Raw genomic sequence first — 23,851 nt, 5'->3', positions numbered from 1 at the left:
GGCCAGCATCGAAATTGATTAGTGGCCGAAGCCGCACCACTCCGTCGCTACTAACGGGCGCCATGGGCTTTGCTTGCCTTGCTGCTCTTAAAATTCACCAGCAATCATCATGGCGACACCAGTCGCTGCGGCAAAACAGCAGCTGAGAACATTGATCAAGAAGCGTCTCGCTAGCCTCTCGCAAGATGCTGTTCAAGCTCAAAGTAAGAAGACACAGCTGGCATTGCTTCGTAAGCCATGTTAATAAAGCAACTTAATCGATAGGTCATGCCGTCTTTGACACCCTGCAGGCTTCAAAGCAATACAGAGAAGCCAAACGCATAAGCATCTACCTTGCCATGCCAGCAGCAGAAGTTCAAACCGATGCCATTGTTCGCCACGCTCTCAATGCTGGCAAACAAGTCTTTGTGCCTTACCTTCACAGGTCAACGTTGTCCGAGCCCGGCACACCTGCTCGCATCATGGACATGGTGCAACTACGCAGCATTCAGGATTACGAGTCTCTAGGCCGCGATCGATGGGGCATTCCCAGCATCGATGATGCCGCCGTTGCTGGTCGTGAGCGAATATTGGGCGACTCACCCGGCAAATTTGGCCCCTCCCCGGCTACCCTGGATTTGATGCTGGTTCCGGGCGTCGCCTTTGACTCAGATGCTGAGGTTGGGGCTGGTATACGGCGCCTGGGGCATGGAAAAGGATTCTACGACTTCTTCTTGAACCGATACTTTGCTAGAGTCGCTGAGCATGGCGGCCATGGCGAGTCGTTGCGCCTCATTGGCTTGGCTTTGACGGAGCAGTGGCTAGAGCCTGGAGATGGACAAGTCCCGATGGGTATGTTTGATAGACGATTGCATAGCTTAATTCTTGGCAGTGGCGAAACAAAGACATAGGAAGCCTAAAATAAATTTTAGGATATTTCACATGTAATCAGAGCCGAATTGTGCTTGCCATGTTCTCTGTCAAAACATGCCTGGATGACACTGGTTGGAAATCTATCCCCACCCCCACCTATCAGTCAGTCCCATCAGCGATACATAGCGCCATCAGCACCTGAATATGGTTATGGCAGAAAAAATGCAAGTGTAACAACTTTTCAGTCGACAAACGCATAATCGTCCTGCTTGGCTTTTCTAAACCTTCTGCCGTTCTCGTGGCCAGTTGCGCTCTTCGTATGACGTCGACCGGAGCGGAAAAACTCGCCACCTGCAACTGCGATTGCCCCGCCAAAGGCCATGAACCCCATGTCATATTATTGCCAGACTTCAAGGTCGAGGTGGGCTTTCTGCTTTTTATCACTCTGGCCTGTAAACAGACATCACAACACCAAGATTTATTACCTCTCGAGGCCGACTTCTGTCACCTGATCTTTGCAAGACGACGACCAGCTCTGTCGCATCCATTCCCTTTGTTTCTGCTCAGCTCCTACTAGCCCCCCGCTGCTCTTGTTTTCTGTACCACTTCCAGCAAAGTCGACTTGCGGTACCTCACCACCACACTTCTATGCGCCGCTGCCCCTAATCTGATACAAAGTCTCGATCCCAAGCTGCCGAGCCAGGTTCAGCCTTCTTACAAGCTTCGACTTACGGACCTCCACAACCATGGCTGCCAACGGAGCGCAGGACAGCTTCTCGCTGTCCGACGTCTTGGCTGCCGTCATGACGATGCGGAGCGGGGAGCAGGACGCAAAGAAAAAGGCACATGCCTACCTAGAGAGCTTTCAAAAATCTGTTGGTTCCTGACTGCTCGTTTAATGGCCTGTCACACATTCTAACCATCTTAGAAAACCTCTTGGGGTACCATTATTGGCATCTTGCAGTCAAAGGCTGAACCAGAAGCAACACTGTTTGCCGCCATCACACTCCGCGGAAAGGTATTTCCCGCCTCCTCCATGTGATACGATCAGATCAGATGGCTCACAAGTCGCAGATCACTTATGACCTCGCTACTCAAGTCCCCACGACCGAACTTCCCGCTTTGCGAAACCAGATTCTTATGCTGCTCAAGGAGTTTGCCGTTGGACCGAAACCCATCCGCGTGCAGCTCTGCGTTTGCCTCGCAATACTGGCCATCCAGATGAAGGATTGGAACGACGTCTTGCCCTCTGTGGTTCAGTCCCTTAGCGATAGCCCCGAGAGCCACGCCTGCATCCTCGACTTTCTGCGCGTGCTCCCCGAAGAAGTCACCGAGGGCCGGAAAATTACCTTGTCTGTATGTGGATACTGCGACTCGACGACAACCGACTCCGACTTCCTTCAATCGGCCAGATGCCGTTCGTTCTCAACGTGAAGTCTAATTAATGTGTGGGATACAGGAAGATGATCTTGCGGACCGCTCAAAGGTGTTACTGGCGGACAATACAGACAGAGTTGTGCAACTGCTAATCAATTACTCACAATCTTCGCGTTCGTATTGCCCAAGTCGCAGCCAATTTGAACATTACTGACCTTCATTTTAGCGGCTGCTGCTCGTAACCCGCAACTCATGGAATGCATCACATCGTGGCTTAGAGAAGTGCCTGTCGGCAGCATCGCCAATTCTCCACTGCTTGATGTTGTCTTCAATGGTGTCACTGCAGACGAATGCAGCCAAGAAGCATCCGAGTGTCTCTGCGTCATGATACGAGAAACGCGCGACGTGGACGAAAGTCAAGAAACTATTCAGATCCTTTTCCCTCGCATCGTCAACCTGCAGCCTCGCATCGCTACAGTGGTGGAGGAAGAAGACACGGAGGCGCTGAAAGCGCTGACAAAAGTATTTGCCACCGCCGCAGAATGCTGGGCTGTTGCCATTGCCCGCCAGCCTTCCCACTTCAGACTGTTGGTTGAGGCTGTACTCGAGTGTGCTGCTCGAGACAAAGACCAAGATGTCATCGAGTACACATTTCCTTTCTGGTACGAGCTGAAGCAGTATCTTGTGCTTGAACGTTACATTCAGAGCCGATTAGAATTGGTCGACGTCTATTCTAAACTTGTTGACATCCTGCTGAAGCACCTTCAATTCCCTCGACCGGACTCTGGAAATGAAGGCGATCTCTTTGATGGTGACCGCGAACAAGAGGAAAAGTTTAGAGAGTTCCGTCATCAAATGGGAGACACACTCAAAGACTCTTGCGAAGTCATGGGCGTCACAGAATGCTTGACCAAGGTGCTCAGTGCTATCCAAGTCTGGATGCAGAACCACGCCAGTCAAGTCAATGACACCAATGTGCCTAACTGGCAAGAGCTCGAGGCTCCGTTGTTTGCAATGCGGGCTCTCGGACGGATAGTGGATCGAGATGAGGAGATTGTTCTTCCGCAGCTTATGCCGCTGCTGGTTCAAATTCCCAACCACGAGAAGCTCAAGTTTGCCACCATCATGGTGCTTGGTCGTTACACCGAGTGGACGGCTGCTCACCCAGAATACCTGGAGCCGCAGTTCAACTACATTGTCAACGCCTTTCAGGCCGACTCCAAGGAGATTGTTCGAGCTGCTGCGTTGGCCATCAAGTTCTTTTGCACCGACTGTAGAGACCTGCTAAGCGGGCAGGTTCTGCAGCTTCAGACGTTCTATGACCAAGTTCTTGACAAACTGCCAAACCAGAGCAAGGAGGAAGTGACAGATGGTGTGTCCAGTGTGGTTGCTGTGCAACCTGCTGATCAGACATACACGTTGCTCAAGATGTACTGTGACCCTCTCATCCAGCGCTTGATGACCATGGCAAACCAGGCAACTGATAAAGAAAGCAAAATTGCTTTGGCTGGTACGTTGCCTTTTCCAACAAGCCACTCGATTTTTGCTGACACGTAGCAGAGCATCTCCAACTCATCACCGTATTTGTCCAAAATGTCACGCCTGCAGTGAATCCCGGCGATGTCAACCCGGCTGTCAAGTACTGGCAAGAAGTCTTTTCTATCCTCTCGACAGTCCTCGAAAACTTTCTGGACTTTACTCCCATCTGCGAGAGGATATGCCGCTGTTGGAGGAATATGATTGTGTCGTACCGCACGGCAATGGCGCCTCTACTGCCCGAAATGGCCAACAAGCTGGCCAGCGGCTTCACGACGTCTCGTGAGGGATGCTTCTTGTGGGTGACTGGCACCATTCTGCGCGAATTCTCCGAGGACCGCGACAACGTGGATCAGACAACGACAGAAAACATATACAGCTTTTTTGAGGCACAAGCCACCGCGTTCCTTCGTGTCATGACAGAACTTCAACCTACAGACTTGCCAGACGCCATTGACGACTTTTTCCGTCTCATGATTGATGCTCTACTTTATTACCCCCAGAAGCTCATCCCTTCCACACTGCTAGTTCCAATCTTTGAAGCAGCCATCTATGCGCTGACGCTTGAGCAGCGTGATCCGCTCGTCTCAACGTTGCACTTTCTTCGCGATCTGTTGTCGTACGGCGGCAACAACCCGGCTAGCAGCGAAGGGCTCCCAGAAGCTGCGGCACAACAGATTAAGGGCATGATCCTCAATATGCTGCAAAGCCATGGATTGGGTCTGGTCAAACAGGTCATGGCTGGCATGATGCTTACTTTCCCACGAGACTGCTTTGCTGATGGCAGTGGTGTTCTCTTGGCTCTTTTCGAGATGATTCCCGCACAAACCGCCGAATGGGTTGCGCAGACAGTTCAGTTGTTGCCCGAGGGTACTGTGAACCCGGTCGAGGCCAACAGACTGATGACCAAGATCAAAGAGCGACTTTCGACGGATGACGCCAGCAACCTCCGACATGTGCGTGTTCTGTTGCAAGATTTCACAAACTCGTACAGACGACGAAACGTGGCACCCAGAGATGGTCTAGGACAACTGGAAGCTAGGCGATTCCAGTTCTCGGGCTGATTTTGCTCCGCAGGCTGATAGATGAATTCAATGAGAGGAGTTGACTGATGGCACGTATACCGTTGGCGGGAGAGGAGAAATAATTGGCATTTACAGGAGCGCGGTAGTTTATACCAAGGAAGTAAAACGGAATGGATTTGGAGCAAATGATTCAATTGTGATATAGCATCTAGAGTGAGTACATTTGCGAGAAGAAAAGCAAAACGACAGGCGACCAATGACATGTTTATTCATGGGATAGCGAGCTGGAAGCCTGTAGAGGAAGAATACATATTTACATGGAGGATTGTCCTGACATGTTTAGCCCCAGCATTTTCATAATCACCAGCCGATGATCGGACACCGAATGCCGCTTCTGATGGCTTGTATACAGACCGCGCTATGAGCTAGAACTGAAGCAGAAAGTTTCCGAGACAGAGTCGATTAGTGCTACTATAACGGGAAAATTTCCAAGACCGTTTTGAAAATAGAAAGGCTGGTGGGCTAACTAACCTGCCACGCCTGCTAACAATTCCTTTGATGGGGACGCATAGAGATCCATAATAACCGACGTCAGACCCGCGCCGTAACACAACGAGGGTGAGACTTTGGAAAATAATAAATGGGTAACGTGTGAAAGTGTAGAGATGTAGCTTCCGCCTCTACCATTGAACACAGCTTTCCAGAGATCAATAAGCTGACAGCACCAGCAGACCGCCATGGGAAGCCACGCGACAACCACGGCAGCCACCGGCGCCGGCATCGCCCTCGTCCCGTGGGACCCTGCCAGCGACAGCCACGCTGACCGGATGACGACGCAGCGGCACGCGTGCGGCTGGGACGTCGACAAGGTATCGTACTGGCGAGAAAGGGTGACAGCCGGCGATAAGCTCCTCTTTTGGGTCGTGCTGTCGTCTGGGGACGGCAACGACGCGGCAGAGGTGCTGCTCGCCAAGCACACGTCCGAGTGTGCGGCCGAGAGGGGTCCGCTGCAGGACACGGCAGCGCGGGTGGGCAGGGCGGCGAGGAAAGCAACGGGCGATGCGTTCATCCCGATTGGACACATTGCGCTTGACGAGTATCCGGCGCGGAACGTGCTGTTTGGGTTGCCGCCGGCGACGTTGTGGATCAAGTCATTTTACATTTCCAAGTACGTTGCGTGTGAATTTAGGGGGACGCGAAACATGAATGGCAATGGAAATCATGGCTAATGATGGGAAAATTACGGGGGAACAGGGCAATTCGGTCGGGTGGTCTGGGGCGGAAAGCGATGGCGCAGGTCGAGGCCATGGCCGCCGCGCCGCCGTTTTGCAGCGCGGCGCTGGCGCTCGACACGACGAGTTCGGAGTGGCAGCGGCGCGCGACGAGCCAGAGACTCTACGGAACGGACGAGCCGCCGGCAGAGGCGCCGCCGGTTCAGACCAATCAGGCGTGGTACGCGCGGCAGGATTACAGGGACATGGCGCTGCCGGAGAAGGAGGAGGCATGCGCGAGGATGGAGGGGAGGAAGTCGCTGGGATACTATGCGGAGACGGACCCGGCGACGGGAATATCTATTGAGGTTCCGACGGTGTACATGTACAAGGTGATTGAGAGATGATGAGCTGAGGCTCTAGAAAGCTAGAAATTAGATATGGAGAGAACCGAGGAAGAAGAGAACAGGACACAAGAGAGCAAAGGAAGAATCGAGTATATGAAACGATGAAGATTAGAGGAACAAGAGAACAAAAAATATGTGGACATTTACCCCAAAGTCTGGAGACTGCCAAGACTAATTGAAATATAAGGAATCTGAACCAACCAACCAATAGTGGGCGTTGTCACAAAGAGAATTTGAAAGAGCAAGGAAGACATCAGCAACATGTTTGGCGTCTGGAGACTTCATCTTCAGCCTTGGCTCTTTTTGCTCGAGCTTACAAGTTTATTTTGGCAGCTTACAATGATAAAGACGAAAGAATGCTGGTTACAGTCTGACCAAAAGAAGCAGTTGGTGGGTCGAAATTGACAACTTTACGCCCTTTGGCCCGTAGCCCATAACCGTCAACAGCCGCGATCGGCAATCTTGCCATTATTTATGATTAAGGTTTGTTTCTAACCGTGAGTCACTACTTTTACATAAAAAACGGCAACGCATGCCGTTTGAAAGTGGTATAGTCGAAAAAACAACTAGCTACGGCATCGAGTTTGAATATGTCTTCAACGACGACCACGTCTATCCAGCTGACCGACAATGTCGGCTGGGCTTCTAGCCGGCCCAACGCCGCCGTCGGCACCACCAGCCGTACGAGATCCTCCGCCGCCGCCGCCGGCCGCACCGCGGAGGAAGAGGAAGAAATACTCGCCGCATCGCGCGCGGCCGACTCGGACGCGCCCGACGGCGGCTACGGCTGGGCAATTGTCGCGAGCGGCTGCGTGCTCATGTGGTGGGGTGTCGGCACGACCTACGCCTGGGGCGTGATTCAGCGCACGCTGGTCCGCGACGGGCTCGCGGGCCCGGCCGTCGTGTCCTTTATCGGCTCGCTGCAGGCGGCCATGGTGTCGCTGTGCGCGACGGCCAATGCCTGGCTGCTGCAGCGTCTTGGCCCGCGGCGGACGGCGCTGACGGGCGTGGCGCTGATGGGCGGGTGTGAGATTCTGAGCAGCTTCACGACGCGTAACCTGGGAGGTCTGTTTGTGACGTCCGGGGTCATGTTTGGGCTCGGAGCCAGGTATGAGTTTCTTTGCTAATATCTTTAAAAAAAAAAGAAAGAAAAAAAAAAGGAACTGACATTGTTTCTAAACAGCTTCATCTTTTGTGTAAGTGGTGATGACTGCGACTGAACTATACTACCTTGTGCTGACAAAACGTGGTCTAGGTAATTACGGCGATTCCATCACAGTATTTTAGTAAAAAGAGAGGTTTGGCAAACGGTCTCATTTTCGCAGGCAGCGGCCTCGGCGGTGCCGCGATTAGCTTTGCGCTGGATCCTCTGATTGAAAAGATTGGTCTCACCATGGCGTATCGCGTCCTCGGCATCGCGACGCTCGCCACGGGACTGCCCGCCGCCTGGATCATGAAGGAGCGCACCCGCCTACCGCGGCGCCAGTTTATCGAGTGGTGAGTTCTTGTGTGTGTTGTGCGGATGCTCTGACCAAAAAGATGCCCCTTTCTTACACTGGCGTTGCCAAAAAGGAAAATGTTCAAGTCGGCCAACTTTGTCCTCATCTGCGCCGCCACAGCCATTGGCACCTTTCCGCTCTACGTGCCGCCGTTTTTTCTCCCGCTCTACGCCAACTCGCTCGGCTTCTCGTCGTCGACCGGCGCTGGCCTCGTTGCCGGCTTCACCCTGTCGTCGGCGGTCGGCCGCATCGTCTGCGGCTACCTCTGCGACATGATGGGCGCCATCAACGTGCTCCTCACGTCCCTGGTCCTGACGGCGCTGAGCATGCTGGCCATCTGGCCGGCGTCGACGACGCTGGCTCCCCTGGCGCTGTTTGTCGTCGTCAACGGCCTCTCCAACGGCGGCTTTTTCTGCACCATGCCGACTGTGGCCAGCAACGTCTTTGGCAGCGCGCGGGTGGGCGTGGTCATGAGCATGATCATCACGGGATGGATCGGGGGGTATTTGATGGTGCGTAGTTCAGGAAGCGTTTCGCTATTCGTATTGTTTTTTTTTTTTTTTTGCTAACAGTCTCTGGTGCAGGGCGCCCCCATTGCTGGCTATTTGCTCGAGGCGTTTGGCGGTGCTGAAAAGGGCCTGACGGCGTATCGACCTGCCATGTTTTACGGCGGCTCTCTAAGTCTTGTCTCGGCGCTTTTGGTTCTAATTGCAAGAGTGCGAGTCAACAAAAAGGTGTTTGTCAAGGTATAGTAGCCTAATAGAAGACTTTGGTGTATATCGAGAGTTGCTGTACGAAGTAAATGGACTGATCTATGCGTCAAAGCTAGTCTCAATTGACAGTTGATTCAGTAGCCGGTCAAATAGCAGCAAAATTGCGGCTGGTAATGATTAACTGGCCGTTGATCAACTGGCTGTCGATTCACTGGCTGTTGATTGACCAACTGTTCCTGTCTGACCCTCTTGGACTTGACGTTCACTATGTGCCCTCACATTACCTCCGCATCCTTTTGGGCATCTCGCAGCAACTGCCTCACACGAGCGTATAGTCCAAGATTCTCGTTTCTCCACGACTTGCCGCCTGGGAACAGTAACTGACGCAGCCGATTCACCCCTGGAATCAAAGACCTGAAATATGGTGAAAATGACTGCTCAACTTGATCGAGACAACTTCCGTCGCGTCAATCGTCACGCATTGCGCTGGACGTGCTCCAGCCGATTGGTGCATTCAGATTAGGCTCCCTCTCCTGTACATCTTCCCGCCTTTTGGGGATCTGTGAGCAGTGATTAATGCCAAGTGGCAGTCTAAGTTCTGAAGTCCCGGTTGTATCAACCGAGCTAACTCGAGGAGACAATCGAATTCAACTAATGCGACAATGCAGAATGTGACTAGTTGGAATTTAACAATTTGACTGCCAGAAAAGGTCCACCAAGCTGTGAGCACGCTTTGTACTTTGACAATGGCTGCCAATATGCTTCCCGCTCAACAAGGAGTTTATTTCAGCACAAGAAGATAGTGAGAACGAGCCATGCGTACATTTCATAAGAAGGGTTTTCCAAGACAAAAAGCTCCTAAATCAACCGAGGTGCGAGTAGCTCTTCCTTCAAGAGTGGTCTTTCGCTCGGCCACATCCTGTTCCTGTTCATTACAATTGGACGGATATTTGCATACTTGCCGAATTCCATGTGGGCGAGTCTTCCTAGGTCTGTTCTCAAGTCGTTTCGACAGTAACATTGATAAGGTTACTGAGTCTTTGTTTCTCTGGATCCTCATTGATGCTAAAGATATCAATTGGCAAGGCCGACCGAGTATGTCGCGATATGAGTGACTTTCTGACATCGTCATCGACGCTGACGTCGAGAATGGTGCCTAGAAACTTTTGATCCGAGCTACTCATGGCGTCTCTCATCATTCTGTAAATCACCTCTGCCAAGTAGTAGTTTTGCCCTTGAGTTCGAAGGCCTTTCGCGACAAGGTAAATGGTGGAGCGATAGGCGTCGTTTAGTTCGCCCGCCGGGGAAGTAGCGATCGATCTAATGTGCATGAACCCGAGGAACATGAGAAACTGCATCATAAAGACGTCGTGGGAGTCGAAACCGTGATGAACATAATACAGCCGCACCAAAGTCTCTAGCTTTATCTTGGCGAGTGCCAGGACAGTTGCGGCCGATAATGTTTGATCCTGGGAGGACTCATCGGCGGAGGAGCTTAGAGGGTCGAGGATAAATATCAATGCGCTAAGATAATGCATACTAATAAGCAGCAGTTAGAACGCCATGAGGCTAAATGAACTAGTGTAGCCGGAAAAAGAAAAACATACTGCATTTTCAAGTGGCTGGGCAACAGAACTTCATTAGCTGAAAGTTGGCGAGGCAGATTGTTGTACCACGTGTTGAGACGTTCTTGAAAATGGACTTGTTCCTTCCGTGAAAGACCCTTTCTGCCTTCAGCAAAAGCCTGCCACGCCATGTCGTTGAAGATGACACGAAACTCGGCCGTTGCCTTGAAAGTATAGCCATGCCACATGGGCAGTAGTCTCTGATCTGTCGGATAGCTTAGCCACAGCTCCCCATACCACTTTGCGTGGGTGGCAGGATCTGGCAGTATTGCTTGCGGCGCATGCCTCACAACGGGCGGTTTGAAAAGATGAAAACAGCTGAACCTGAAAATAGTCGTCAGCTCCAGTTCGCCGGTTGCACAAGAGTAAAGGTGCTGTTTACGCTTGGAAGCCGTAAAGCCCCCAGGCAGTGAACGTCTTCACCACCTTGATCTTTTGGCTGTCGGAATCCGGCACGTCACCGAAAAGGTCTATGCTTTCCGCGGCTGCTATGGCCTGTATCATGTATGTCCACCCCACCTTGTCCAAGCCGTTCATGTTGTACGTGAGAGACAGGATGGTTGCTGCCTGGATATTCGTTAGACTGCTGTTGCCGATTTCTAGTTCCCAGAGTCGCCTGCATTCCGCAAGAAAGCGGTATCCCATGGTGCTTGGATCCCAAAACTCGGCGCGGTTTTCGACATTACGGTAGCCATGCTGGATTCAACTGTGAGCCGGATTGATCCCATCGGGAAATCTGCAGGGACTTACACAAGCGGCTGCGAGAATAGCATTCACCAAAAGGGATGAGCAGCATTCTTCGCATCCGGCAATCAAATCCTCCAGGAAATAGTCTTTGTGGAAAAACGGAAAGAAAGGAAACTCGAATTGGAAATAGATCTTGAGAAGGTGGGTGAGGAAGGCGTTATCCCGAGTCACTGCCGTCCACTCGGATAGTTTGACCGAGCCAAAGCGGGGATCCACTAGCTCTGCCGCATGGTGAGGAATAAAATATTGTACGCCTAAGTCGTTGCTAGTTGTACCGTTTGTCGTATCCGTACGTTGTTCGGTTCGGGTTGATCGATAGAGAGGGGAGTTTAGATAGACGTTATCTGGCTGACATAGAAACGCTGGCATGTGTCGAATGTAAGGAAATGTATATTGAAACTGCGTCTCAGGGTGCAGATGCATCTGCACGAGGAGATCGCCATCCTGAACGAGGCTCAGAATAGTTTCGACGTCGACACCGCTTCGGACTCGTTTACAGATTTCCATGGCCTCCTTTTCCTTGTGCGAGCGAAGCAGCGTAATGAAGGCCTCAAAGTTCTTTACTTTGTTTTCAGACTCTGCATACTTGCGCTGTAGTTCCTGAGTTGATGGAGATGCTCGCAGAGTCTTGTACGTGCACTCTATCTGGTTTTTGCGGCAAGTGAAGCAGGTTTGCTGGCCATCACACTGCGCTTCGGTTAGTGAGGGACATGGCGGCTGATGTATTTCGATCTGTCTTTGCCTCGAACCTTGATCTTTCGGCTTCGGCAAGCATCACAGGCAATGGAAACTGCTTGTCTTTTCTTGGGCAATGAAGTCACACGCGGAGGAGGTCCAGGGCCGCGCCCGCTGTGGCCACCAGCAGAACCTCCGGTAGTGGCCGGTAGTAGCGGCCGGTAGCTGCTGCGGCTATTCACACCGTCGCTCATTGCTCACTGTGCAATGCTTCATTCACTCGGCTTGGCTTGTGTCGTACGATGTCATGAGATGACCGGAGGAGGAACCTTTGCCAAAACCTGGGGAGGAAGCTCTCGGGGAGGTCCGAGGCCGCCCATTGGCTGGGCAATTAAACCCTGTAGCGGGACTACGGCCCGATGGGGGAGGGGGAAAATGAACGTGTAATATTTACGTCAGAACGTCGAGGACAATAGGTTGGGTTAGCTCGATAATAATGATATAAATGCCGGCCAGGGCGGCAAGGCGGCTTGCTTGGGCACAAGAAGAGGCTGGCATTCTCGGCGTCTTCAATGCGCCAGTGTTTGCGGCAACACATGTCGCTAGCGCTGTACGTTGATATTGATAGCAGTTGTATCGAATCGGTAGCCGTAGCCTGCCATCCTTGGCAGACCGGATGATGGGGCCCCAGCACCTAGCTATGGAGTCGCTGTACGATGGGATGATCGATTGCACCTGGAGAGAGGCAAGAAAGGGTTTGAAGCCAACAACGCTCACGCGACTGGCTGGGCGGAAGCAAGTAATCGACCTATCGGTCTGGATACCGTCGCACAATATATATTATATTAAACCTTTTTGCTTCAAATACTACCTGATTCATCCACACTAGTAAAAATAGAGGCAGCAGGCTTGATACCTTAGGCAGCAGTATGGGTCCACTTTTGTCCTTTTTTGGAGTTGTCCCCTGCTGCACCGTCTAGATAGCGTTGATCAACAAATTCCGCAACACCACCAAGAACCCCCCCTTCATGATATGCTCCGCAGTTCCCCGTGGGGAAGCAGCACAAAGACACTGTGATTTCGACGACTCGGCGATTTCCAACGCAATTCTTTCCTTGGCGCAGTCGTCACTGTCTTTGAAAACCTCCATCGTTGTCGCATGAATTTTCTCGGTACCGCCACCATGATCATTCTTCGACGCCGGCGCGGACAATAAGGACGGGAATTGTAGAAATATCCACCACTATGACATTGAAAGCCGAGTAGCGGATGACTAGGGCGACGACCGGAAAAGAGGCCGCATGTGATAGAGGCGCTCTCTAGCTGCCATCTCGTCAGGGACCATCTCGCGCGACTGCGTGTAATTAATCCTTGCGCGTAAATTAGCACTTCACTTGGCCGTGTAGTCTACCATTTCCTGCGAGCAAGATTCGCCATGAGGGGCCGGCGAGTCCGGCACCGTACAGACCTTGATGAGAAACTGCTCTATCAATGTCACTCGGGTAGGGGCGGAACCAGCGCTTGTGTGTGTATCTTCAAAAAGAGCCTGCTGTGCGCCCAGTTTTCTCTCCAAGAGAATTCTTCATCGGAGTAGTATTCTTCCCTAAATATTACCATTCTCTTGATGATATAATAGGTAATGCAGATTTAAGACTTACATCAAATTGAGCCCGCCGCCATCTCGCCATTCTAATACTCTGGTCGGCGTACCAGTGCACGTTGCTCCGCTTGCCTGCCTGACCGCCAAAATGACCGAAACAAGATGATTCAATGCGCAATAATAAAAGCGGCGAGGGGGAGAAACTGAGGCCGCAAAGGACTGTAGTCAAGTCCTTGGTATTCTCTATACCATACTGAGCATGTAACCAACTTTGACGACGGTGCTTCATTACTTTGTGCTGTATCGAATGATATCTTGAAAGAATTGATGTAATATGAACTGCAATTTATTATTCATCCTCGAGCAATTTTCTCACCTTTACAGCTGGTAAAAGGGTTGCAAAAGACGCACGCTCAGGAGCCAGCATGCAGACGGCAGGCTACCGACTGCAGCCCACACCAGGCTTCAGTACGAATGCACAGTTGTCTCACTTCAAGGAGACCTCGGACAGTCTCAGAATTCCCATCTTCTTGTCGTGCGATTGGATATTCAGTCACGGGATCGTCCGACTCTCACGACACATGACTCGATAAGCGAAACAGATGGTTGTCTAGCTACAGCCGTCAATACGGCAATAGAGATGGATGGACGAGCCGAAAACAGACGTCAACTACAGCTGACGCCATCGACATCGACCAAGCGCCGGGAAGCGCAAGCGGGACGAGAGGCTCATCCCAGGACCGCCCACTGTATTGCCTTTGAAGGAGGCGTCGGCGATGGAGCGGCCCGCTCTCTTTGTTTTTTGTGCCGGTGGCTGGCCGAGACGGACCAACCTCGAACTAAGCGTGTCTGGTCGATCTTGGCTTGCTAGTGCGTCGAATGTATAAGTGGAAACAAGGGTTATCAGCTACCGGACAGGATGGACCAGGGACACATTCACGGAATAGGCGACAGTATTTGCTAACCGCAGAGATCCGACCCATGGCTTTCCGCCCGTTGTCATTCCAAATCACTTTTCTTTGTGACTGTTGTGCCGTTGCCTGTAGCTGCTGCCTCGATAGGACTCTGGAGACGGCCTGTTCCACTTCCATGGATCGGCATGGCGATCTTGTATCTCATCTATGGGGCTAGGGTGCATACTATAATTAGTTGTCTGATAATCCAAAGTCAATGGGCCGATCACTCCCGCTTACTTACTTATTACACGCTTCTTAACAAGAACTCTGCCAAGCCTGTGAGCTCCACAGCTTCTCTACTTCATACGCCATTCAAAGCCCCTTGTTTGCTTCTCGGGAGCGACATGCCACGCACGATTTCCCGTCGGCAAACATTTGACTCTGACACTAGTCGGGCAACGTGCATCTTTTCATCCTTTTTCTTACATCTTCAACGCGGTGCTTCTTTTAGTGTCCTAAGTACGAGATGATTACCGACGAAGATATTGACCAAATAGGCGCCAGGCCGTTGACGACTGGCGATTGGTTCAAGGTGGTTGGTATCATGGCGATATATCGTGAGTTGAAAGGCACAATTCCCATGCCCGGACAAAAAGCCCAGAAGCGCTTCTTGCTTTTAAGTTTGTATGCAGATGCTAACGTGGGCGACTTCATTTTAGCCATAATCTTCTTGTACCAGCTTGCCAAGTTCTTCCTCCCTAGTCATCCGCAGTACGACTTTCACTGGCGTCAAAAGGCCATCCTCGCTGCCATCCGCACCTCCAACGTGTTTCAGAGTCAAAAACGCATCGTCTACGCGGGGGGCCACACAAAGACGTCCAGCGAACGGATGCGCGGTTACGCCGCGAAGCGTGAGGGGATCAAGCACCGCGAGGTTTCGGTGCCAATCAATACCGCAGTGACGGCCGCCAATCCCGCGACGGGCAGAGCCACGTCGTCGCCCACTCTTCACTTCTTCTCGGGACCGTGGCTCGCGGGCGAGCCCGGCAACGACGACGACAAAGACGGCCACGGCCGCGGAGACGGGCCCATCATTGTGTATGCCCACGGCGGCGGCTACGTTGAGCCCATTGCGCCGAGCGCCCACGTCGCGCTCGCACGCAGCATGGCCAAGGCGTGCGGCGCGCGCCAAGTCATCTTTGTTGCCTACGCGCTCTGCCCCGAGGCGCAGTACCCATCGCAGCTCGTCCAGATTGTCGAGTCGCTGCGCCACCTCCTCGAGCAGGAGAACATCCCGCCTGGAGACCTCGTTCTGGCCGGCGACAGCGCCGGAGCGCACATGATGGCCTCGCTGCTAGCACACATTGCCGCTCCCGCGCCCTACGTGCCGCCCCTGCGACCCAGCGGCCAGTTCCTGGCCGTGGTGCTGCTCTCGCCGTGGTTTACGTGGACCGACGCCGCGAGCCTCGGCACCAGCGCGTGCGACTTTCTCGAGGGCCCGCACACGGCGAACCTCGTCCGCGTGCTGCGGCCCCGTGTCGAGGATGTGTGGTGCGAAATTGTTGCCGCGCCAAACGCGCACGAGGTCTGGGCGCGTGTCTTTGGGGTAGAGGGCAGCGGTGAGAAGCCGCTCGTGAAGCGCTTGCTGGTGACGGCGTCGGACTCGGAGATTATGCATCGTGACGCGCGGGTCTTTGCAGTCGAGTACGCGGGTGCGACGAGCGTGAGTGTGGGTGCGGGCGATTCGGAGACGCAGTTTGCGAGGGTCAGGTCGGAGACGAGAGTGTTTGCTGTGGGTAGGAGGGAGACGCACGTGCAGCCGGGCTTAGATGAAGCGGTCAGGTATTACGGAGGCGGGACGTGGCGAGCACTGCAAGCTTTCATGTCGTCTCTTCGGGATTAGTGAGACTGGAACGTGGTATTGGCATGCAAGTCGCTTTTGGAGCTGCGCACAGTGCGAAATTTCAGTTCTGCGCTTACTTGACGATTCATGAGTATAAATGACAGGCTTTTTTGATCCGGGTCGTTGTGTAAGTAACGCCCCCGTGTCCGGGATGCAGATGCCGCGGGTGTAATATATACTGACACTGAGACGAATAGCTCCCTCAAAGCTAATAGCGTTAGCCACTGAGTTTACTTGGTTTGCTGCAGCACCGCGTTCAAAAACGCAATCGCATCATCCATGCCCGCAGGCGCATTGAACCAGTGCCCTCCACTCGGATACTCTCTCCAGGCCACCTTTGCCCCGAACCCAGTCAAAGTATCACGCAGACCACGACCATTCTGCACCAGCACCAGCGGATCATCGACGCAGTGCTCGAGCAGCATCGGCGTGTTGGCCAGGACACCGCCGCCGTCGTCGCCGCTGTGCTCCGGCACGCCTGGCTGCTGCAGCCCCAGCACCTCACGCATGCCCGCGAGCGACCTCCCGGAAAAGGGACAGCGGGCCGAGAATCCCATAAACGCACCCAGCGCCGTCGCCTCGGGCACGAGGACGTCGAGGTTGAAAAGGGTGTGCACGCTCGTGGCAGCGCCCATGCTGATGCCGGCGAGGATGACGCGGTCCCAGCGCCCGCCCAGCGCGGCCGCCTCCTCTGCGAGGATCCGCGCAATCTCGGGAACCACTGCCCGGAGCCCATCGAGCTGCAGCTCCTCGCGGGCGGCAAAGTCGCTCGGGTCCCAGACGTCGAACCACTGCGGCCAGGTCTCGCCCCCCGCGCGCGCGCAGCGGCTCAGAGGCGCCTGCGGAAAGACCCAGCGAAAGTTGGGAAACGCGCCCAGGAGCGTCTGGCCGTGCGAGGAGCGGAAGTGGGCAAAGGACGCGATGAAGCTGGTGGTGTTGTCGCCGCGGCCGTGGAGAAAGACGACGGTGTGCGTGTGGGTGCCGCTAGGAGGCGGCAGCCTGGTGACTTGGACCGTGCCGACCATGGTCTTGTAAGTTTGTGTTGACGATATTCAAGTTTTGAAAGGTCTATGTAGATGGGAAATGGAATTTGTCGAAAACTGTGTTTGGGGGCAGTATATAAGGCAGCATATAATAAGAAATTGTTGGGCGTTTGTCTGGCTGCTTGGCTGCCTGGTCGTTTGAACACTGGCGGGCGCCCATTAGCCGCCCGCCAGCTGTCACTCCAAAAAAAACAGACGCCTGTTGCCTGGAGTCTTGACACCAACGTCATTAACCTGGCAAACGGCCTAAGATTATCACAAGACCACACAAAAGCCAAAAAGAAATATATACAACACCTAGTGTTGGCTGGTCGTTACTCACCCAACTACTAATCTAGTGTATGCGTGGTGGTTACCAGTTGGAAACAAGACAAAACGACTTTCCCCTAAGAACGATAATTAGCTAGACTTGCCCCAAGACCTACTAAAATATTAATATTGATATTTACTATATTTATTATTATAAAGGATAGAATAATACTTATATATTATAGTTATTATATAGTAATAAGCTCATAATATTAGCTTAACCAAGCTATCAATACTCTTCTTAGATGTCTTAGGGTAATAAAAAGATAACCTTATTAACTTTGTTAAGTTTATCACCATTGAATGAAGGTATTTTATGATAGTATTTAAAGGCACTAATATAAAAAAGTACGTATTACCATGCAATGGACAACAATGTGTCCAATACGGAATTGCTTGGTTGCTGTCCAACTGTCAAACTGCACACTCATGTTTATCACAAATTGTAGGCGTATTTGCTCAACCAACTACTTTCTTTACCTACACAACAGCAGTGCTACTAGCCCCAGCTAAAGTCGAGAAACTCCTGCCTCTTCTCCTCCGCCTCCTTCTTCTCCTTGACCTCGCGGAGAATGTCGGCCACAATCGGCCCAACTAGCTTGGCCGCATACGGCGCCACGTTGACAAGCTTGGGGCCGACCTTTCTCACGGTGGTCAAGAGCTTCTTGAAGAAGCTCTCCGTCAGCTCAAGCTCGGTACGCCTCTCGATGCACGCTTGCAGGCACGCCTCGGCCATCATGGCTCTGTGGACCAGGGGATCAAGGTAGGTCGGCGGCGCCGGCGCCGGCGGGGGAGCGTTGAGCCCTCCAGTCTCAGTCCCCAGAAGCAGCGGCAGGCCAATTTTGGCCACGTCAGCGAGCACGGGGCCGGCCTTCTTGAAGGCACTGCCGATGAAGTCGCCAATCGTGGTCATCGTGGGGAGGAAGGGACTGATATTCGCTTCTGGTTCTGCCTTGACGGCATTGACCAGCGCATCGAAGAACTCCTGCTCCTTGGCCCCCAGCATGCGCCCAAATCCCGTCTCTTGCTCCGCCTGGTCACGCGACCTGCGATTATCCCCAAGATCCGTGGTAGAAGGGGCCGTGAATCCACCGATGCGGGAGACTAGAACCCGGAGGCTGGGCTCCAGTATTCCTTTGAGGAGCCGCGGCGCGACCTTGAGAACAAATGGCGCCAGGCCCGCCACAACGGGCCCCATGAAGAGTTCCGCCTCTTTCTGAGTGTCGCCATCGGAAGCATAGTAAAATTGCAGCGCGGCTTCAGCGAGGACGGCGCGGCTGATGGTGCCGTCGTACGGGCGAGTCATGGCCAGCGACTCAGCTTGGGATGCGGTCCGGCAATCGGCAGCCAGCCGGCCTGCTGTGGCAATGGCGGCAGCGGCGAGGATACTAATTTCCGGGCCGACTTCTGCGCCAAAGGACAGCTCGCTGAGCGTGGCATTCATCATATGAGTCGAGACTGGCGCGACAACTTTTGCGGCCTGGCGCTTGCTGTTGCTCAGCATCTGATCTGCCAGGTCGGCCTTTGCCTCAGTAGTTTCCTTATTGATGAGATAAAGCCAGTCTTTATGCTCCTTATCCGGTTGTGAAGCTGTCTGAGGGACATCGTCTTTTGTGGAGAGGTCATTGGCGACGAGCTGTAATGCCGAGAAGCGATTTCCCCATCGCCCATCGAACACGGATGCCGAGTTGTACGACTGGCCACCTAGGACGTGAACTCCTATTGAAACGAGCGACCGCCTGTTGTTAAAGACAGGAGAGCCCGAGTTTCCTTTGCAAGCAATGGTCAGCATCATTTACTTTTTTTACTGAAAAAAGTGTACTCACCTCCATACGTGTCAATCTTGTACTGCAGCATGTGTTCGTCTGCGTCCTCAAGCCTGTAATCAGTTCTGGCAAACATCTCATACATCCTCGCACCTCTCTCTCCGTCATCCATGATATCACCTGGGTAGCCCACAACTCCCAGATCCGCACTGTTCTGGGCAAAGGGTGTCTGTGTCCAATTAAAGCAATTGTCCACGTCCAAAAATGGGCTCTCGAGCTTAATGAAAGAAATGTCCCGGGGCTCGGCTCCAAGTTTGTCACACCATTCGGGGTTGGTGGCGATGGCCTTCCCCCATCGACCTTCGGCGTTTGTAAGGTTTTGATAGCCTTGGTATCCGATATATGCCCTGACTTTGACGGCTCGTCCGAGGCCGTGGGAATGATCAAAGGCACAGTGGCCGGCCGTGACGACTAGATCCTTCGCAACTAGCCAGCCGGTAGCAATGGGCCATGCGGCTTCATTGTCCTTCAGCAGCTGCTGCTGTTGATCGTAGAGGATAAAAAGCTTGACAATGGCTAGTAGCAGTTCACGTTAGTCTACCGTAGGTTACCTCGGCTTCCCCTCCAGGCCTTTACTAGAGAAAGACGGAGAGGACAGAAAGAGTGGGATCAAGGGACAAAGATTTACCGCGGTATTTTCCGGACCGGTTATTGAAGTGCTCTTCAGGCACTTTTGCACGTCCGTCAAAGGTATTGACAACGGACTCAGTACCGACGGGATCCCGCGAGCGGCTGAGACTTTGAGTATAGCGGGGAACGTTGTCTTTGGCGTTGTTGAGATACCAGAAATAAACCGGAGTTGTCTTGGTGGTAGCCTGCTCAACGTTGCCAGAGTCATCTGACTGGGAAGCAGTATGTTTACCCCGGGCGGGATGTTTGCCCTTGAGCATGTCAGATTTGTCCGTGTCCTTGAAGACGCCAGGTTTGTTGGTTATGGTGGACATGATTGCGATTGAAACAACAAGGTTCACAAGTTGTAAAGTCAGAAAACAATCTCGTGCTAGATGGGGAGACAAGACAGAAAGCAAGCAGATGGATGTAAATGTTGGGGCAGAGCTGATATCAACGAGAGCCGATGAGTGTGACGATATGCCTAGATTGCCGGAGCGAGCCAGATTGTAGAGCTTTCTGGGTCATACAAAGGCTGGAGAACAGCCTCTATTTATACATAGGGGCAAACACGAATAACACACAACTATAGTTCGATACGAGCGCTTTTCAGGTCATTGGGAAGCTACCAATGCTGCGTGTTCTTTCCTTCTGGTGCCCTCGATTCGAAGAGGGAGCTATGGAGGGGCGGCACACCACCGACCGCGATTACGCAAGACAGTTGCCTTGATGACAATGAAGGAATAGACAATTGCCGAATGCCATGATTACTGCTCTAGCAATTCAACCACCATCACCATCTCTCGCGGGCAACATCCGAGTGGCTGGAAAGGCATGAGTTATCGAGGGGTTGAACTCGCACATGCTGTCTATTGCCAGTTGGATGATTGGTAATATACAGCCTCTTTACGTAACTGGTCCTCGAAAGGGGTTGCTGCATTTTAACTGTGTATACCTCGTCAACGAGACGTTGAACCTCGTCAACGAGACGTTGGCTGGTAAACGAGGCATGTCCACCTCCGGAGATGCGAAGAAGTAAAAGGTCGAGCGGCCGCCTTCCGACACAGCTGTGTCATTGGCAGTTCAATGAATGAGGAGTAAAAGTCACCGTGGGCTCCTTCCATACAAATCGGGTTACAGCTTGCAACCCTCCTTTGGCTAATAAACTGATAGGTGTGGTGGCGAGAAGGCTGTGCGCAAAGAGAGAACAGACTCTGATATCAACAGAATGTTTCATACCAAGCATTTCGGACTCGAAGCCCTGGCTTGCAGTAGCTCCGGGGAATGGCGTGCGCCTCCGGATGGCGCTGTTTCGGCTGACTGCATGTTTATATATATGCATATGCACGCAGAATTGGGCTCGTTTACGTGTATCATACTACGTGTATGAATGCCTGAGCCAGACAGCGATTCCCAATATTCGTTCCTCGTTTTTGCGAACCACAGGCGTTATTTGCGAACCGCTTAGTTGCACTCAACAGCGAGCAGGGAGGGGAACCAGGCAAAGCAGCGCAGTTTTGAGACACGAGTTTTCTTCCTTTCATCCGAAGGATGCCACCCTACGGCGATTTCTCGTGACAATCAAGCTCCCTCTCTTTCTGTCCTCTACTTTTTGTGACATTCAGAAATCCCCATACGCGCCTTCTGAGCTTCAAGTTCCTCCAAAGTGTTTGCCTATAGATACCGATACTTCTTCTTCTTCTTCTTCCTTTCTAATTACGCAGACTGTCCGGCTTATCATCGAATACAATGGAAGGCGCCGGTATAGAGAAAGTTGCCTTTTGGGGCCTTGAACCGTACAACGCAGAGCAGGCGTCAGACCTACCTGACCAGGTCGAGCCCTGCATCCTTGGATCTGGAGTCACCGATATTGGCATCTTCCCTGAAAATGACGATGTCAGGATCCCTGTGAACGAGGAAGATGTTAACCCTGGTGGAAAGTATCATTGTTCGAACTCCCACCCCCCTCTGCTTTGGCCGAAATCCTGTGAGCACACACAGGACTGACAATCCGAGGGCACAGCAATCGTGAAACTCTTCATTCAAAATCAGCCCTCGTGCACCTGGACTACGGCCACGGGTTGGCTATGCCGAGATGACCTTGTGGTCACCGCTGCCCACTGCGTCCTTAAAGGCGACCAGCATGCGGCTTGCATCAGTGTATGCATTGGATACAGCGCAAGCAGTGGAGGTGCTGGAGCTTCGTCCGACAACCAGCGCTCTGTAACCCGCGTCGCGTTGCCGTCCGCATGGAGTGACTCCAGCGCGAGTCCGTCTAACATGGCGTTCTTACAGCTCGATGAGCCGTTCCAGGACGTGACGCCTATCAAATATAGCACGCCAGGGACCAAGTTGCAGGAGCCGCTTACCGTTGTCGGATATGCTTCCGACATTGGTGCCAGGGCTGGATCCCCTGGCGGCGAGATGTATCAGATGCAAATATGCCGAGAGATTGATCTCGACACGACCAGGTGGAACATGTTGGTTTATCAAGGCGACAGTATGGGAGGTGAGCCGAATGTTCTCCTCAGGACTCACAAGCAAACACTGACGGTTGCCTCTACGGCACTAGGATTTGGTGGAGCGCCCATCATCCGGGACAGTGATTTCGTCGCGATCGGGGTACACGCTCGGGGCGGCAGTTTCAATTTTGGGACTGTTATCGGCGGTCCTTTTGGAGTCAATGTTCCCGTTTACGAAGAGGCGTTGAGGATCCTTGGAGAGGGCAACGAGCCCTCTGACGTCAAAGTTGATACAGACACCGATATGGAGTGGTTAAAGTATACGTACGTAGCCTGCGAGTAGCTTTCTTGATACGTATCGTGCTCGTTGCTAGTGTCGAGGCTCATACTAGAGTTGACAGAACTGGGAGAATTGTACCGCTATAATCGAATTGAAATGAGTGTATACATGAGTAAAGACTAGAGGCGCCATTTTCCAATCAAGTCGAGTTTGGCGATGGTCAAGTGAGGGGCAAGGAGTCGGACCCCGCGATCGCTTACCCCTCCTTGCCCTCCCTCACCTACACGCCATACCTCGCATCTTACAGCTTCATTCGGGGCGGCGGCATAGGTGTACAAGCTTGGCATGCCCGTACAGTATCTGGCCCGAGTAGTATGCGCTACTCGAATCTAGCCGCGTCTGGCTGGACAGAGTGCGGCCGTCCATGACAGAAACAAAGAGATGCCTACATCAGCTATCCAGAGATTTCACTTGTGACAATAACAGTAAAACGTGGTTCAGACCGCCATCGACGATACGGAAAAGCCCATCAAGGATGCATGGCCACCTCGCTTTGTTCAGTGGCCATCCCCAACGATCAGGCATATCAAAAGTCGATGCCCATTTCGTCGGCTCCCACGCCCATGTACGTCTTATGAGAGACATGGTGTCGAGCTTCCTCAACATCAATTCGTTCAACAATAGCTCGTCTGCCCGCAGAGTACCCGTCCAGCCCAGGGACGTCAGGAGCACATCAATGATTGATTGCGCCCATATGTCGTAGAGGTAGCCGCAGAAGGAAGTCTCCGAATCGACTCCTCCTCCCAGCGATTGAAACTGCATTTCCATGATGTAGCATCACCCCTGCGCGCCATCCTAGTGACGTTAAGCCCATGCATGGCCATTTATAACCCCCCCGGGCCCTTTAACCCATCATCCTTTAGCCAACATCTGCGCTTTCTCCAAACAAGTCGAGCTGCTGCAGGCACCGCGCCGTGTTCACATACGCAGATATGAATCTGCGCAAACATCCTAGTCGATTGCGTCCTCTGGTGGTTGGGATGGGGTGGTCATCGCCCGTGGTGGAAGTGCCAGGCCTGGGAAGCTTAGAGATGGTGCAGAGGGAGCGCCAAAAATCATGTCCAACTCCTTTACAATATACAAAACATCAATGAAATGTTCACTGTTCCAAAGATCTTTGACAGCCAGGGCCTCAAATCATATACGCAAAAGGCCGGTGCTACGCCACCAACCAACCCTTCATTCACACACACTTG

At 52.7% G+C, this 23,851-nt stretch overlaps 9 protein-coding genes across 9 annotated transcripts; 6 read left to right on the top strand and 3 right to left on the bottom strand.

The window, feature by feature from the left end:
• Nucleotides 1–109: 109 nt before the first annotated feature.
• BBA_04397 (5-formyltetrahydrofolate cyclo-ligase) lies at nucleotides 110–890 on the top strand (the record flags this gene model as incomplete). The annotated part of the gene is made up of 2 exons (XM_008599494.1): nucleotides 110–203; nucleotides 265–890. The coding sequence occupies 2 exons, from the start codon at nucleotides 110–112 to the stop codon at nucleotides 888–890; spliced, it is 720 nt and encodes a 239-aa protein (XP_008597716.1).
• A 708-nt stretch (nucleotides 891–1,598) lies between these two features.
• Nucleotides 1,599–4,829, top strand: BBA_04396 (exportin 1-like protein; the record flags this gene model as incomplete). The annotated part of the gene is made up of 6 exons (XM_008599493.1): nucleotides 1,599–1,727; nucleotides 1,781–1,870; nucleotides 1,927–2,208; nucleotides 2,312–2,402; nucleotides 2,456–3,739; nucleotides 3,790–4,829. 6 exons carry the CDS (start codon nucleotides 1,599–1,601, stop codon nucleotides 4,827–4,829), a joined length of 2,916 nt encoding a protein of 971 aa, XP_008597715.1.
• A 698-nt stretch (nucleotides 4,830–5,527) lies between these two features.
• BBA_04395 (uncharacterized protein) lies at nucleotides 5,528–6,408 on the top strand (the record flags this gene model as incomplete). The annotated part of the gene is made up of 2 exons (XM_008599492.1): nucleotides 5,528–5,958; nucleotides 6,045–6,408. The coding sequence occupies 2 exons, from the start codon at nucleotides 5,528–5,530 to the stop codon at nucleotides 6,406–6,408; spliced, it is 795 nt and encodes a 264-aa protein (XP_008597714.1).
• A 590-nt stretch (nucleotides 6,409–6,998) lies between these two features.
• BBA_04394 (major facilitator superfamily transporter) lies at nucleotides 6,999–8,659 on the top strand (the record flags this gene model as incomplete). The annotated part of the gene is made up of 5 exons (XM_008599491.1): nucleotides 6,999–7,516; nucleotides 7,592–7,604; nucleotides 7,664–7,905; nucleotides 7,981–8,419; nucleotides 8,492–8,659. The coding sequence occupies 5 exons, from the start codon at nucleotides 6,999–7,001 to the stop codon at nucleotides 8,657–8,659; spliced, it is 1,380 nt and encodes a 459-aa protein (XP_008597713.1).
• A 959-nt stretch (nucleotides 8,660–9,618) lies between these two features.
• Nucleotides 9,619–11,921, bottom strand: BBA_04393 (C6 transcription factor, putative; the record flags this gene model as incomplete). Its single annotated transcript, XM_008599490.1, has 5 exons — nucleotides 9,619–10,144; nucleotides 10,228–10,569; nucleotides 10,628–10,941; nucleotides 10,996–11,679; nucleotides 11,742–11,921. The coding sequence occupies 5 exons, from the start codon at nucleotides 11,919–11,921 to the stop codon at nucleotides 9,619–9,621; spliced, it is 2,046 nt and encodes a 681-aa protein (XP_008597712.1).
• Nucleotides 11,922–14,689: 2,768 nt separating this feature from the next.
• BBA_04392 (lipase/thioesterase) lies at nucleotides 14,690–16,066 on the top strand (the record flags this gene model as incomplete). Its single annotated transcript, XM_008599489.1, has 1 exon — nucleotides 14,690–16,066. The coding sequence occupies one exon, from the start codon at nucleotides 14,690–14,692 to the stop codon at nucleotides 16,064–16,066; it is 1,377 nt and encodes a 458-aa protein (XP_008597711.1).
• Nucleotides 16,067–16,296: 230 nt separating this feature from the next.
• Nucleotides 16,297–17,091, bottom strand: BBA_04391 (phospholipase/carboxylesterase family protein; the record flags this gene model as incomplete). Its single annotated transcript, XM_008599488.1, has 1 exon — nucleotides 16,297–17,091. The coding sequence occupies one exon, from the start codon at nucleotides 17,089–17,091 to the stop codon at nucleotides 16,297–16,299; it is 795 nt and encodes a 264-aa protein (XP_008597710.1).
• An 826-nt stretch (nucleotides 17,092–17,917) lies between these two features.
• BBA_04390 (ATP synthase F1) lies at nucleotides 17,918–20,188 on the bottom strand (the record flags this gene model as incomplete). Its single annotated transcript, XM_008599487.1, has 3 exons — nucleotides 17,918–19,188; nucleotides 19,245–19,760; nucleotides 19,873–20,188. 3 exons carry the CDS (start codon nucleotides 20,186–20,188, stop codon nucleotides 17,918–17,920), a joined length of 2,103 nt encoding a protein of 700 aa, XP_008597709.1.
• A 1,414-nt stretch (nucleotides 20,189–21,602) lies between these two features.
• BBA_04389 (ATP synthase F1) lies at nucleotides 21,603–22,658 on the top strand (the record flags this gene model as incomplete). Its single annotated transcript, XM_008599486.1, has 2 exons — nucleotides 21,603–21,801; nucleotides 21,877–22,658. 2 exons carry the CDS (start codon nucleotides 21,603–21,605, stop codon nucleotides 22,656–22,658), a joined length of 981 nt encoding a protein of 326 aa, XP_008597708.1.
• Between the last annotated feature and the right edge of the window lie 1,193 nt (nucleotides 22,659–23,851).

Source organism: Beauveria bassiana (genome assembly GCF_000280675.1).
Source record: "Beauveria bassiana ARSEF 2860 unplaced genomic scaffold BBA_S00010, whole genome shotgun sequence".
NCBI classification, from domain to species: Eukaryota; Fungi; Ascomycota; class Sordariomycetes; order Hypocreales; family Cordycipitaceae; genus Beauveria; species Beauveria bassiana.
The sequence above is the reverse complement of the archived record's forward strand: the minus strand, read 5'-3'. Positions and strand labels throughout refer to the sequence as shown.